This window comes from Gadus chalcogrammus, chromosome 15, assembly GCF_026213295.1.
Source record: "Gadus chalcogrammus isolate NIFS_2021 chromosome 15, NIFS_Gcha_1.0, whole genome shotgun sequence".
Classification (NCBI taxonomy): domain Eukaryota; kingdom Metazoa; phylum Chordata; class Actinopteri; order Gadiformes; family Gadidae; genus Gadus; species Gadus chalcogrammus.
Window position 1 is genome coordinate 15,876,951 of NC_079426.1, and position 14,929 is coordinate 15,891,879.

A 14,929-nucleotide genomic window follows, 5' to 3' on the forward strand; every position below is an offset into this window, starting at 1 on the left:
CTGCATGTGTTTATGTTGGTTTGGTCAGTGTTGCGTGCATGCATGTGTGTGTGCACGTGCATGTGTGTGTGTGCGCACGTGTGTGTGTGTGTGTGTGTGTTAGGAGATCAAGGGTATGCTTGGCAGGACATCAGCCCTGTAAAGCCCCAGAATTCCACACGGAAAACCCTCCAACACACACATACACACACACACACACACGTGCCTGGAGAGAAAGCAAACATACTGCATTATTGCTTGGTGCTCTCAACAGGATAAAACAGGCAAACATACACACAAACACACACACTCAGACACAAACACACACAAACACACACAAACACACACACACTCCTCTTGCCATTTCTTTTGCCAGCCAACGTAGCTGATAAGATAAAATGTACCAGTCAAATGTAAAATTGAACGGCAATATGTAATAGAGGTACGTGCGAAAATTCATATTTTACTCTCCGTGGGTCTCCTCCTCTTTGTTGACATCAGGGTTGGTTTTAAAGAATTTCGTCACGGACAACTGTTCGGCTGTTGAGGTGCTTTCACATCGATAGGTTATAGTTCAGTAGAGACTCGGTCCGAGTAATGGGTGAAGTTGAAACTTTCAGAATACTTACACACCGAAAGCGAACAAAACAGAGCCATTACTCAAAAGCCATTCGAGAGCTCCGTTTACAAGGGGACCAGGTTTTGTTTGTTCGGACGAGTTTTATTGAGCATCCACACCACCCCAAACAAACCATACTATCAGGGGAACGGTTTCAGGTTTGAATTAAGTGGATAAAACAGCTCAGGTGTGAAATCACGGTTGCACAACCTAATGGTGACACCATCCTTTTTGCACCAAGGTTTAAGCTTTCCTATCACAAAGACTGGACGTAAATCTTACGCCTAGTAAGAAGCAGGCGTGAAGACAAAATCTGGGCTGTTTCTCCAGTAGCAACACTGCTTCACAATGGTGCGTATCATGTATCGTATTTACAACAAGCAGGCACAATCACCGAACAATTATTAAACCCCTCCGTGATTCCTTCCAGAGTTGACTGCTTTTTCTTGTTTGTTACAACATTGGAATGTTTGTGGTGGCTGCACAGCTCTGTTGAATGTTAGATCTCAATGTCCATTCAGTGGCCTTTTCTTTTCATTAGATCCTCCATAATGTTGACGCAAATTAATTGCAAATGAATCATCTACAAATTAGCAAGACGGCGGGAGATTGTTCTAAGACTGGGCGTAGTTAAGACCGGGCGTAGTTAAGACTAAGCGTGAGTTGGATGGTGCAACTGACTTAAGGTTTATTGTAGAGAATGGACCAAAGACCTAAGCAGTTATGACCAGGCTTAGTAAAGACCAGGTAGTGCGGCCCAGTCAACTCCTTCTTGTGATCGCTGCGAGTGTGTCTCTGGAGCGCAGTAGTCGTCTGTGCATTCAGTAAGGCACGTGCTTACGCATATTCAATGAAAAGTAAACTAGGGATGTGTCGATTTAGCTTCATTTTGCTCTTGATAGATCACAACCCATTAACCCGGTTAATCTTTTCAGAAGAAAATGCAGAGGTGAAATACAAGATAGTGGTGCTTTCCATTTGGTTCGGCGCTCCATTGCCTAAATGAACTTTCACGCCATGTTTGGAAGCGCCGTCCATTTAGAGGTGCTGACCTTTCAATGTTTTTTGATCTATATTTTTTGTTAGCTTTAAGTTTTTTGCCACATTTTGATCAGGTGATCGCTTTTAAAGACGGAAAGTCTCAGACATGGCATCCGGGTGCTTGTTCTTTATGTGGTACAGCCTACATGCTCCTCTTACCCGGTTCAGTGCAGTTCTTGGATTCAGCCTCAGGGACGAGGTCTGATGCGTTGTCGTAGAAGTTCTGGAGGAGGTGTCGGCTCTCCCACCTGGTGTCTCCGTTCCGCTCCTCCTCCTCAATCATCACCAGTGAGCTGGAGCCTCCATACCCTGCCAGCCAGACAGACAGACAGACAGACGGGTTAGGAGGGGCAGCAAAAGAGATACAGAGGACATGGTTGAAATTCAACACTCCAGTGAGTCCAGCTAAGCTCCAGGAAGAGCATTAACGACGGCACCAGAGGTCCCAGCAGGAAGGGCCCTGGTGAACATCAATGAAATGACCTCGGGCCAATGTAACACTCAGCTCTTTAGCTGCTTCCATAGGATCCCTCCCTGTAAAGCCTCCCGCGTTCCTATAGGTTTGCAATGGATGTGGTTTACATTAGAGAGCACAGAATTGCATCATCATCATCGTTGATGCAATAATTATAATCCTCATCATCAAGACGAAGAAGATGAAGATGGAGCTGAGGAAGAGGCGGTATTCATCATCAAAGAGCTGGAACCACAGAGTTCAGCGGAGAGCGAGGAAGGAGATGTACATCGCCAGGCTTGGTCGTGTGCCGTCGTTCTCGTTCCTCTCCTCCCTCCGTCATTTCCTCTTCTCCCTCCCCCTTCATCCTCTCTCCCCCCACCCTCCTTCCCTCTTCTGTCACCCTCTCCCTCTCCCTCTGTCCTCCTCTCCCTCACTCTCCTTCCTCCCTCCCCTCTTTCAACCTTCCCAACTCCCTCCCTCCCTCCCTCTCCTCTCCATCTTCCTCCGTCCTCTCCTCTTCTCCCTCCCTCTCCTTCCTTCCTCCCCTCATTCAACCTTCCCAACTCCCTCTCTCCCCTCTCCCTCCATTTTCTCCTCTTCTCCCTCCCTCCCTCCCTCCAGCCCTCCCCTCTCCATCAGCCCCCCTCCTCTCCCCCCCCCTCCCGCGTCTCCCCCTCCCCTCGCTCTCAGGAGGTATGGGGCCTGATGAGGCGTACAGCATCTGACGGCTGCTGGGACCGCCATCCTACGGCTGGCATTAGTGCGTCAGAAGCGCCGTGCCGAGCGCAATGCTTCCACTGTCATCTGGGTCATGGTCTCCTGAAGGGACCCCCACTCCCATAGCACCCCCACACACACCACCACCACCACCACCACCTCCTCCTCCTCCTCCTCCTCCTCCTCCTCCTCCTCCTCCTCCTCCTTCTCCCCCTCCTCCTCCCTGTCCCTCCTGTCCTTCAAAGCAACAGGGGCCCCCATCGCGGGGAGTGGGGGGCGGGGGCTGCAGTCTATAAATAGCATCAGCGTGGATATCTATATACACACACACACACACACACACACACACACACACACACACACACACACACACACACACACACTCACACACACACACACACACACACACACACTCACACACACACACACACACACACACACACACACACACACACACTCACACACACACACACACACACACACACTGACACACACACACAAATACACACAGCAAAGGAGTGTATCGAATTAATTTTTGAGGATGCGCACTGGGAGGTGGTCGGCGGTACAAGGGGAGACCAGAGAGAGATTTGAGCCACAGCTCCAGCTCGCTTCGTGACCTTGAGGCTGCGGGATAGGCTATTTATAGCACAGACGCGGTGGTGAGACGACCTTTCGCTCCATGACCTTATACACAGACCCATGCACTGTGCCTCTGTGTGCCCACATTGTATTGTCTTACATGATATATTTACGTTACACTTCTCAACATTACATATTGAACGTGACGCACTCTTGAAAAGTAAAAACATCTGGCAAAGCGACGAACTAATGTAGATTCCATACAACAATCTGATGGTATAGTCATATCTGTCTCAACCGGTATCCAGGTGTCTAGAAATCATGGCTAATGCAGCCCAGTGCAAGTAAAAATGTATACACTGCTAATAGCTCTATCCCTGTCAATAAATAAATTGCAAAATGTGCACTGCTTTCAAGAATGCTGATGCGATCAGTGGTATCACTCGATGTTGACTTGACTGATGTGCAGTGTGACGACTATGGGAGTTTATGTTTACCAGAATACTAGTGCTACCCTTCTGATGCCTGGGAAGACAAGATAAATATAATTTGGAGATTAAATAATTCAATGAATAATGAATAATTTAGGCAAACTATCGCTGGGATGAATGTATAGAAAATTAAAAGGATTATTTGTAAGCTCAAAAAATGGAACAAATGTATTTATTGATATATTCGAAGGTCTAGAAGGGTGATTAGCTAGGTCTACTCTTATACTAAGGGAGCAGTGTGTCTTCATAACATTGAAGCCCTGTCTGAACCGAGTCAGAGCAATGAGTGAAAGCCCCTGGCGTCCACGGAGCATCCTTCGTGGCCTCCTAGTTATTAAAATGACATTAGTAATGAAAAGGAATTAAGGATCAATTGCTTAAAACACGATTCTGCAGGATTTGTCTCCTCCGGCTCCGATTCAGAAAGGGAAAGATTTGCACTATGAATGAATAAGAAATTCTACAAACATTTTGGTATTCGTTGGGAAACCTAACGGTATTCCGAAGCTTGAAAGTATGTATTGCGGCAAGCCCTGATAGATAATCAACAAGCCTGTTCTATAAAGCAATCTTCTCCTCTTCTCTCCCACCTCCTGCTGTGGACCAGTGAGTGAAGCCGATTATTTTGAGGAAAGGAGAGAGTAGGAGATAGACAAGTCAATGTTTTATTCCCTCTATTTGCCATGTTGTCATCGCCTTGGAAACAGATGAAAGATTGCAATACGTTGAGGGCAGCATGGTGCTATGGATGGTTCTAGCTAAGAGGTATAGAGCGACATGCTCATTGACCCAGTCAATATCTTTTACATCTATATATAATATATATATATATATATATATATATTCAACTACATAAACCTATCTCCTTGTTGTATTGAATCATCATGGAAGATTTCAAGATGAAACATTTGGTTGTTGATGATGAATTTGGGTAAGCACAAGAAAGAATGAAATACAAGATTTAGCATAGTATTACACATCATTGAAATAGTATTAATAATGCCATGGTCAACAATATACAATATTGTACATTGGGTTTAAAATGTTTGAATTGATTTTGAATAAATATTTTGATGTATTTTCATATGAAGATTTATATTCCGCTTTTGTGGTGCTATTGCTTATAATAATAGATGATTCCATATGGGCCAGCTCTAGCGTGTGTGTATGTCGTTGTGTCTGCGTATGTGTCTATGTGTTTTTCTGAGATCCTATATGTGTATGTGTGCAGTGTCTAAACACACCAAGTCGGCTGCTCACAACCTCAAAACACCTCAATGAATTCTCGTTATTTTCTCTCTCTCTCCCTGGCTTATCTCAACCGTTACTCGTGCTCGTTCACCCCAGACTATCTCTCTTTTCTTGCCCTCCATTAGTGGAGGCACAGAGTGCACAGCAGGAGGCAGTGTGTCTTTCCCCCTGACTGATCGCAAACACGCGCACACACACACACACACGCACACAAAAGTCAAAGACACAGATACACACACATAATCACGCAATCACAGACAGAGAAACACATACACAATCACATACGCGCAGATGCTAGGTGGTGCACACACACACACACACACACACACACAAACACACACACACACACGTCACACACACACACACACACACACACACACACACACACACACACACACACACACACACACACACACACACACACACACACACACACACACACACACACACACATACACACAAACACACACACAGTTTATGTAGCTGCTTCTGTGCCCAGAAACGCAGTGCAGACAGAGATCGGGCGTATGTTATGTTGGGCCAGCGATCCACTGGACCAGAGTGCATCGACGGTGATGTGGTTACTATGGCGATGATGTGACATGGACGTAATGGGTGACATGGGTTGGGGGGATGGGGTGGGGTGTTCTACATCGTAACAGGGAACGGGAATACGTCATAAGCGCATCATAATCACATCGCCATCGTCGTCGTCCTGAAAGCAGTAAATCGTCCTGAATGGAACTGCGATATAAGACCTCGCCACAGGGCTGAATGCAACCATCTTATTACAAACACATACACACACACACACGCACACACACACCTCATCTCACTTTTAAGCCCTCACTTATTCCCAGTCAGTTCAAAGATGTACGATTTATTTTCTTCTTTAAAAGCATTATAGCCAGGCCAGCGGTTTTGCAACCAAGCTCTTCATCGGTCAGACCGAAAAGGTGAGTCCTGAGCTGTTTTTTTTACAGTGTGAAAAAAGTGTGTGTGTGTGTGTATGTGTGTGTATCTATGAGTGAGAAAGAGAATGGCTTTAAGCGAGAGAAAGGGTATAGTTTAAATGTGTGGAGCAAGAGAGAGAGAGAGAGCGAGAGGGTGAGAGAGAGAGAGAGAGAGAGAGATAAGGTTACTAGGTGACAAAACGTGTGTTCTACTTGGAGCCAGATTTCTCCTAGATCTCAGACTGTATGGTGTCAGCCTGCCAAGATATGAAGATACGCTGACCCTGCAAGACGGCCACCACAGAGATCTAGGCCAGCAGTGTGTGTGTGTGTGTGTGTGGGTGCGTGTGTGTGTGTGCGTGTGTGTGCGTGTGTGTGTGAGTGGCAGTGTGTTCAAACACGCTTGCGCTACTTTGTACATATGGAATGCTTCGGGAAAAATGGGGGAAATTCCGGAACAACATGGGAATTGGAAAGAAGGTCAGTTAACCCTTTTTTCATTCCTTCATCCACACGTCCATGTCCTTGACCATCTCACCATTAGTTCATGTACCCTCGACTCTCAATCAATCTGTCTCTCTTTCTATCACACACACACACACACACACACACACACACACACACACACACACACACACACACACACACACAATCACATACAGTGGAGTCGTCAGCACCGCCCGCTGTGTCCTATATCACCGCTGTCCTCTGTCTATAGGGCCCAGCCAACCCCATACCGTCACTTAGTATGGCCGCCCATCTCTCCCTGGTTGTCATCCATAATTAGGTGCTTTATCTTCATTAGCTGCCCGTGCCAGGTGTGTGTGTATGTTCCTTGGTGTAACTGCACACTTGCCCATGGTAACCGTGTGTGTATGCTTATGGATCTGTGTGCAACGTGTACGAGAGATCACCCATCACACGTCTAACTACAGTACAAGTGCCTGTGTAAGTGTGCGTGCGTGTGCGTGTGTGCGTGTGCCTGTGTGTGCGCGTGCGTGCGTATTTACATTTTTCCTAGAGCCGAGTCCCCTGAGAAGGGATGAATCGAGAGGCTTTGCTATTAATGGCTGCTGGAACATGGCACATGAGAGAGCAACAGCATTAGACGTCATATGAAGCACTCTATCGAGGCTACTTTACTGCTCCAGCCCACATCGTATTCCAGAGTACACTGGCTGGTGTGGATATGGAAACAATTATGATTTGGAAGTCATCAGTGAAGAAAATTTTAGATGGAAAACAGAGTAGTAATTGATTGATGGATTGATTCCTCTTTTTCGTTTTCATCCCTTGTATTTTCCATTCGTCTATTAGTCTTGTGACCACCATCCATTTGTCAATCATTCATACATTGAAAGATTGGTCGATCTATCCGTCAACATACATCCATCATCCATTGATCCATTCAACCCATCAATCATCCATCAATTGATCCATCATCAGCTGATCAACCATCTATCCATAATGTCTTGACTTTCATGTTCCCTTCCTTCCATCATTCCTTGTGGACTCACGTCTCCAGCGTCAGATCAACTCCCCTTCCCCTCCCCCCCTTGATCAATAACTAAGGGTGACGGCAGACTGTGGATCAGCAGGGATCAGTGTGCTGTAAACTAGCAGCTGCCCACACGCACACACACACACACACACACACGCACGCACACACACACACACACACACACCCACACACACAGACACACACACACGCACACACACACACACACACCTGAGCAAATACGCTCTCTCTCTCCCCCTTTCTCTCTCTCTCCCTCCTGCCGCCTCCTTTAACAGCAACAGACACATGCACGCACACGCACGCCAGCAGGAGTCAAGCATTTTCACATCGATTTGTCAATATGGCGAGGGGATGTATGAAGTTGGCGGATTGCGTACTTGATGACCGTGCCTGGTCAATTCCATACTGTACAAAAATTCACATGTGACGGAGAAGTCTAAGTATGCAAAGCTCTTTGTACACAGTGTGTGGATGGATGGCGCTTTGATGAAAGCGACCGTCATGGCTTTGTAAAGGCATTATGTGGACTGGGCCCCTGCTTTGACCGAGGGCTCTTTCAACTTCAAGGATTCACATTGATGTTCATTCATTCTAAAGTCAGTGAATGAGTGAGTCGGGGGGTGAGTAACTCCATTAACACAATCAAGCCTGGAGCCTCAAAAAGACAAGACCGACGTTTTCCAATGAAAGGAAATCTAACTTTGAGAACTGAACATCCGAATGAGGCAGGGCTGATACATGGTAAGTATACACAGGGTCTGCATGTGACCGACAAAACAGACGGGGAGAAGGAGTGTGTTGGTTGAAATGAAGCTGGATAGGAGATAGCTGTTGAATGTTTCAGAACGAGCATCTCCAACACACACACACACACGCACACACACACACACACACGTGTGTACAGTATTAGTCCCTATCACCTCTGCAGTGTTCCGATGACGAGAGACTCCATGGTTATGTAATCGGCCTGGATTGTCCAAGTTGCCCAAGAGCAGATAGACACAACATCTATTCCCAAATGGCAGAATATTATTTGCGTGTATACGTGTGTGTTATCGCCAGTGTATCGCCATTGTGAAAAACTAACACTGACCACAGCATGGGCTAAGTAAGGGCGGTTGCATGTAGATAAAACACCTGGAGGATTTCATATGGACTTGGTAAAACAAATGGATATCAGAAAGTACTACAAACGACCCAAAAGCAAAACAAGGTACCTGCCTGACACTGAAAAGATACACAAAGAATACTGCAGTGTCTGTATAATGTACCGCAACGCAAAGTATATGCATATTAATCATGCAAATCACATAAAGGCTCAGAAGGAGAGGGCTGAAATAGAACACAGCAATCATCTGGCTTTCAAAGTAAAAGCCTGATATTTAGACCGCCGTTTCCTGCAGACTTACAATTACAATTGTACTGTTTGTGTTGCTGTAAACTACAACCTTGCTTGCACAATAAGTCATGTTTACAGTCAGATTGATTAATCACAGGCTTACATGTGATTACAATTGGGAGATGGGAATGGTTTATCGCTGTCTTGTAATACATTTCTCACAATGCTAAATGGTATCCATGGTTAATTTGTTAACGACATGACACAATGCTACACAGAATACGCTTGCTTTGTTTGGAGAGAGAATAGGGGGTGGGGGATTATTGAAGCTTGAATAGGTATATGAAACCCATGTGCAAAAAACCCAAGATGGCCGCTCCTGAATGCATCATGTTTGATACTGCAGGAAGTGTATTGAGCCAGGAAACATTGTCGCTTGAGCCACACAAGGTGAACAGGCTGTTGTTCTTGGCACTATACCTTGGCAAGCAGCCTGCACACCTCTTGGCCAAAAGTGCACGTCCACATGTTGGTCTTGGAACCCCAAGCTCTGCTCATTTAGGGCTGATATTCATGTTGTTTGAAAAATACAACATCGTTCTTTTTGTCTCTCCACTGCTTGCAATGCAAAGTCAAGTCATGTTTCATTTTGTAAAGTACCTTTATGGGTAACACTTCACCTGGATAGTCCAAGGTTGAGCATGAATTTAGTATCAGTTGAGTATCAGCTATCAACATTATGTCAGTTAAGCGTAAGTCGACAATCACTGGATTCTTGTTTTCAGAAAAGCATACGAATAAAGAATGGACATGACAAATACTGGCAACAATGAGACAACATGAGTCCATATTTATACAACACTATGCTACTAAGTTAAGCATTTGCATGCGGCCCATTTAATCACAATCTAGAGACCTATGTATTAAACAAGTGGACCCGAGAACCACATACTGATGGTGATTGGAATTATCATGGGAACAATCAATTTGTTCCTTTAATCAGTTCAACAGCTAAACATTATGTCCACGTTCATTACATGTATATTTGTTCTGTTCGGTGAGACGGTTTCTGTTTATTTGACATGTTGTTTGGGAATGGGTGAATGTAAATCAAATGGTTTGCGGACACGTTTAACCAGACCTCCGAGAAACACAGTTGGAGGGATGCCCAAAATGTCAGCCGCTGATGTCAACCCTAGAACAATCGTTTCTAGACAAAAGCCTGAACAGAGCACTGCGACGGAGCAGCACCGCAGCCGTGTATCTTTTTGCCTCTGTCCTTGCGACCAAAACCAATACTCTGAATTCAACAGATAACCTTAAACCGACCAGTTTAAGATTATGCTCTGTATGCTCTCTGTGCCGGTTTCTAATAAACCACCATGCCAGTCAATCTGTGCGGACATAGTTTAAAACAGTGCCTAAATCACTCCAGTCATTGGCCGTAGTCAAAATAATTCTTCAAATTATCTTGAAGCAAACTACTTGTACTTAGACACACAGACAGAGATGGAAACACACAAACACAGACACAGACACAGACACACACACACACACACGCACGCACGCACACACACACGCACACACGCCAAACGCACGCAGACACACACACACACAAACGCTATTATTATACAGTGAATAATGATCATTCTCTGGATAAATTGGCAGTTCCACTCATTATCTCCAAGGCTGAGATGATAGGAAGATGGATATCTGGGGTGTTTTTCGCCTTCACAAAATAAATAATATTTACTATTCTAATAATGAGTGCTTCACTCCAACTCTACGAGCACACACACACACACACATACACACGCAAACACACACACAAAAAAATACAAGGGTGCTTGTGAACGTGATTCGATCGTTTCTCTGTACGGAGCAGCAAAGCCGACGGTTTGATAGATCCGATCAGCGTAATTAAAAGCCTGAGCGGGTTTCCATTGTGCTCTGCTAAGTGCCGCCGTGAGGTGCAGCCAGAGAGTGTTGCTATTGTTCCCGCAGAACAAAAGAGGTTCTATAAGGGCCAATCACTGCAGGGTCCTGCACTCATACTGTCACTCACCCACTCCACCGGGCCCCGCACAAGACTCCGTAGGCCCCCCTTGATGCCTGGACGAAGCTACCCAGACGTGCATCAAATAGCTGGGAGATAAGATGGCGGGCGACAACGTCAAACACACACGGTTTAATGTTTGGATTTTTATCTGTACATCTGGCAAGGACATTACCACTCAACACTAACACTGTGTCGTATGAAAAGAGATGAACACCAGACACTTCTAAAGCCCAAGGCACACTGCCGTGTCGGTGGACGGACACAAAATACGTTTTTTTATCAGAATTTATAAAATTGACAGAATTTACTAACTAAATTGCGCCCGTGTGCTTTGGGCGCTAAACTTAGATATTTTTTCACTGCTTAATAATATCACTCCTGTGAATGCCCACACGTTACACTTTCATAATCATGTTGTCTGTCCGTGGCAGTAAACACAGATGTGTCCACAGAAGTGGACACATCTGCTGATGTCTCCACTTGGTGACCCTAATGCCCTGCTCAACCACTGGCCTGTCTAGGCATAGAGCTGTGGTGCAGACAGTCTTCTGACGACTAACAGCCATAGACGTCTTTGTGCTCCTTTTGGCCAGGTGCTGCGATCCAGCATGCACCGTCCATTAGGAGGACATCAACCACATATCACATAAAACCTCCAGGATGGCCTTACCCACCACTGAAGATACATCCAGCTCTGTTTCTGCAAAGTGTCTGATGATGTCTCTTGACAAAGACGTCACCAACTTGAAACTACCTGTGTGTTTGCTGATGTGACTTGTGTGTTTTTTAAGCACTAGATGAATACTTTTTTAAATAAACTACCAGTGAAGCAGAGCCATGTGAGACTTGGGGAACTGCTGAAAGGGGGCAAGGGACTCTTCAGTAAAGCATTGAGATCGGGAGGACTGCACATCACCAGGGAGAGGTATAGTAAGGCTCTCTGCCAAGCTCATAAATCAAACGCCTAATGAGGACTTTTATAGGGTCTCTCTCTCTCTCTCTCTCTCTCTCTCTCTCTCTCTCTCTCTCTCTCTCTCTCTCTCTCTCTCTCTCTCTCTCTCTCTCTCTCTCTCTCTCTCTCTCTCTCGCTCTCCTCCCTCCCTCCCTCCCTCTCTCCATCCCTCCCCCCCTTCTTTTTCCCCTGTCGGACATTACAGTCCTACAGGTATAGCCTTAATATAAAATATAGCAACCTATACCTACCTATACAATTAGCTCCTGTTTATTGTGTATTAAGGATTTACTTTTGGAGTAACAATGACTCACAGACAGTGACAATTTACTTGAGTTCAATGAATCCAAAATCAATCAAAATGAATGTGAGGACATTTTATATAATTTCAATGCTCAAGTGGAACCAAGGGTTTCCGAAAGAGAATACATGCTGGGATGTGTGTGAGCCAAATGTGCCATCATCTCCCACATCAACGTAGAGGGGGATATAAGTGATGAGCACAGGAACAAGTCAAGGTGAGCAATGGAACGGCAGAGACAATCATGAGGAAATGAATATGGACCAGTGTTACACGGAACAGAAGGGGGCAGAGAGTGTTACTTATACATCGCTCAGGATGTTTCTGAAGGATGAAGATCCCTCTTGCCCCTCTCTCTCCCGCTCCACCACTTTGTGTGTGTACTTGTGTGTGTGTGTGTGTGTGTGTGTGTGTGTGTGTGTGTGTGTGTGTGTGTGTGTGTGTGTGTGTGTGTGTGTGTGTGTGTGTGTGTGTGTGTGTGTGTGTGTGTGTGTGTGTGTGTGTCTCTCTCCCTCTTCAGTGTTCATTATTCTCTCGGAGCTCAGTGAACATCCCAGAATACACACGACGGCGGAGGAGACTAAAAGGAGCGCTGGGCCCAGTGATGAATTAGCCTTGGTGTATTTAGGGAGCAGGAGAGCGTCACCAAGGGAGAGGCAGCGAGAGAGAGCGACAGAGAGAGAGAGAGAGACAGAGAGAGAGAGAGAGAGAGAGAGAGAGAGAGAGAGAGAGAGAGAGAGAGAGAGAGAGAGAGAGAGAGAGAGAGAGAGACGAAGAGGGATATGGAGAGGGAGATACAGAGACGGAGGGAGAAGGAGATGAAAAGTGAGTGACAGAATGACAGAAAGAGACGGGGAGAAAGAAGGGAGGGAGAGAGATAGATACAGAGAGAGGGAGGGAGAGAGATGAAGAGTGATGACAGAGATATGAGGTACAAAGGTGAAAAGAGGTAGAGCGACAGAGACAGGGATTGAGAGAGAGAGAGAGAGAGAGAGAGAGAGAGAGAGAGAGAGAGAGAGAGAGAGAGAGAGAGAGAGAGAGAGAGAGAGAGAGAGAGAGAGAGAGAGAGAGAGAGATAGACGACAAATAGAGACAGCGGGAGATAAAGACAGAGAGGGAGGAAGAAAGAGGGGAGAGCTATGCGAGAGAGAATGAGAGAAGAGCGAGGGCTGGAAGAGAGTGAGGAAAAGAGAGGTAGAGACACAGAGGGCGAACATAATGGTTTGTAATGTTTAATCACAGATAGATCTAATACAGTCCATGGCCCACAGACAAACTCACTGACCCTGGCTCACACTTGCTCATCCATCAACACAAGCTCTGTGTAACATCCTGTGTGTGTGTGTGTGTGTGTGTGTGTGTGTGTGTGTGTGTGTGTGTGTGTGTGTGTGTGTGTGTGTGTGTGTGTGCGTGCGTGCCTGCGTGCGTGCGTGCGTGCGTGCGTGCGTGCGTGCGTGCGTGCGTGCGTGCGTGCGTGCGTGCGTGCGTGCGTGCGTGCGTGCGTGCGTGTGTGTGTGTGTATTTTGTGTATGTGTGTGTGAGCACACACCCGTCGTTGTTTCTCTCCAGATTTAATGATAATGAACATGTGAGGCGAAGCAGATACGACCAGAAATAAAACAGAGATAAAAGTTGCTAACAGACTTGTAAGCACAGACCTGGTTTTGGCTGTCATCTGAATGTCCACATTTCTAGAGAATGAATGTGTAGACTCTAAAAGGTGTCCTTTTCTATCCTCAATCTATCGTCCGTACTATGAACCCATGCCACTAAAATGTACACTATGGAAAGATGTGATGTATCTTGGTTCTGTCATACATATTGGTTATTCGTTTGTGTGTAGCTTAAAAAGTGCTGCCAGTTCCCGACATTTTGCAGATGTGTTATGAATAGGCTATGTGCTGGCTGTGATTGGGTGTTCTATGATAACGAGACCCATACCAGTGTCCAATCAGGGTCTGCTTCAGCTTGAAATAGTAATCAGGCACAGTCCCTAGGAACCGTTTGAATTCAACTGCCCATTATATATCTTGGTGTGTGTTCTGTCCAGCACAGGTTTTGGGTAAGAATTCCACCAAATGTCGCTGGGATTTAAGAAGGAATACTGGACCACTTGCTTCTTAGGCATGTATTAAAGGGAATGGTTTACACCCCCACACAACACATGACATAATTGTATACTAGGAAGCCTTCAATAAAGTTGTCAAACATTAATCCCATGGTGCATAATAACTATCTTCAGTCTAATTTGCCACCCAGGCCCTCCTCCACAGTAGCCTTTTCCCCGTGGAGCAGCACAGCCATACAGCTCTGCACTCTGGCTGCCTTTACTTCTGCTGTCTGACCAATATTTATAAAATCCTTACCCCAACAAAACCTTCTCCAACCTAGGATGTTCGGTTCACATTTTCTAAGTTCACGTTGGAAATGAACCATCTCTAATCGGGTAAAAAATCGAAATATATTTTGGGAAATGCATTCACACCAAAGACTCCAAAGTCTTTGGTGTGAACTAGTGACCAAAGACTCATTAGTAGTATGACAAACCTTGGCCACATCCTTGCTTAGTTTAATTCCATGCTCTCCTCCTGTAAATCACTTGCAATTAACTTGACAGTCCTCTTGAGATCTTCAGAATATCTATGTTTTTTGTATTTGTTTATCCTTCC

At 45.6% G+C, this 14,929-nt stretch overlaps 1 protein-coding gene across 1 annotated transcript in view; it reads right to left on the reverse strand.

The window, feature by feature from the left end:
* Positions 1-14,929, reverse strand: part of slc24a3 (solute carrier family 24 member 3) — a 60,839-nt gene that overhangs the window by 38,694 nt on the left and 7,216 nt on the right. The window contains exon 2 of the mRNA XM_056609652.1: positions 1,799-1,948. Within this exon, the coding sequence (XP_056465627.1) occupies positions 1,799-1,948 (150 nt within the window). The remainder of the gene's footprint in view (positions 1-1,798; positions 1,949-14,929) is intronic.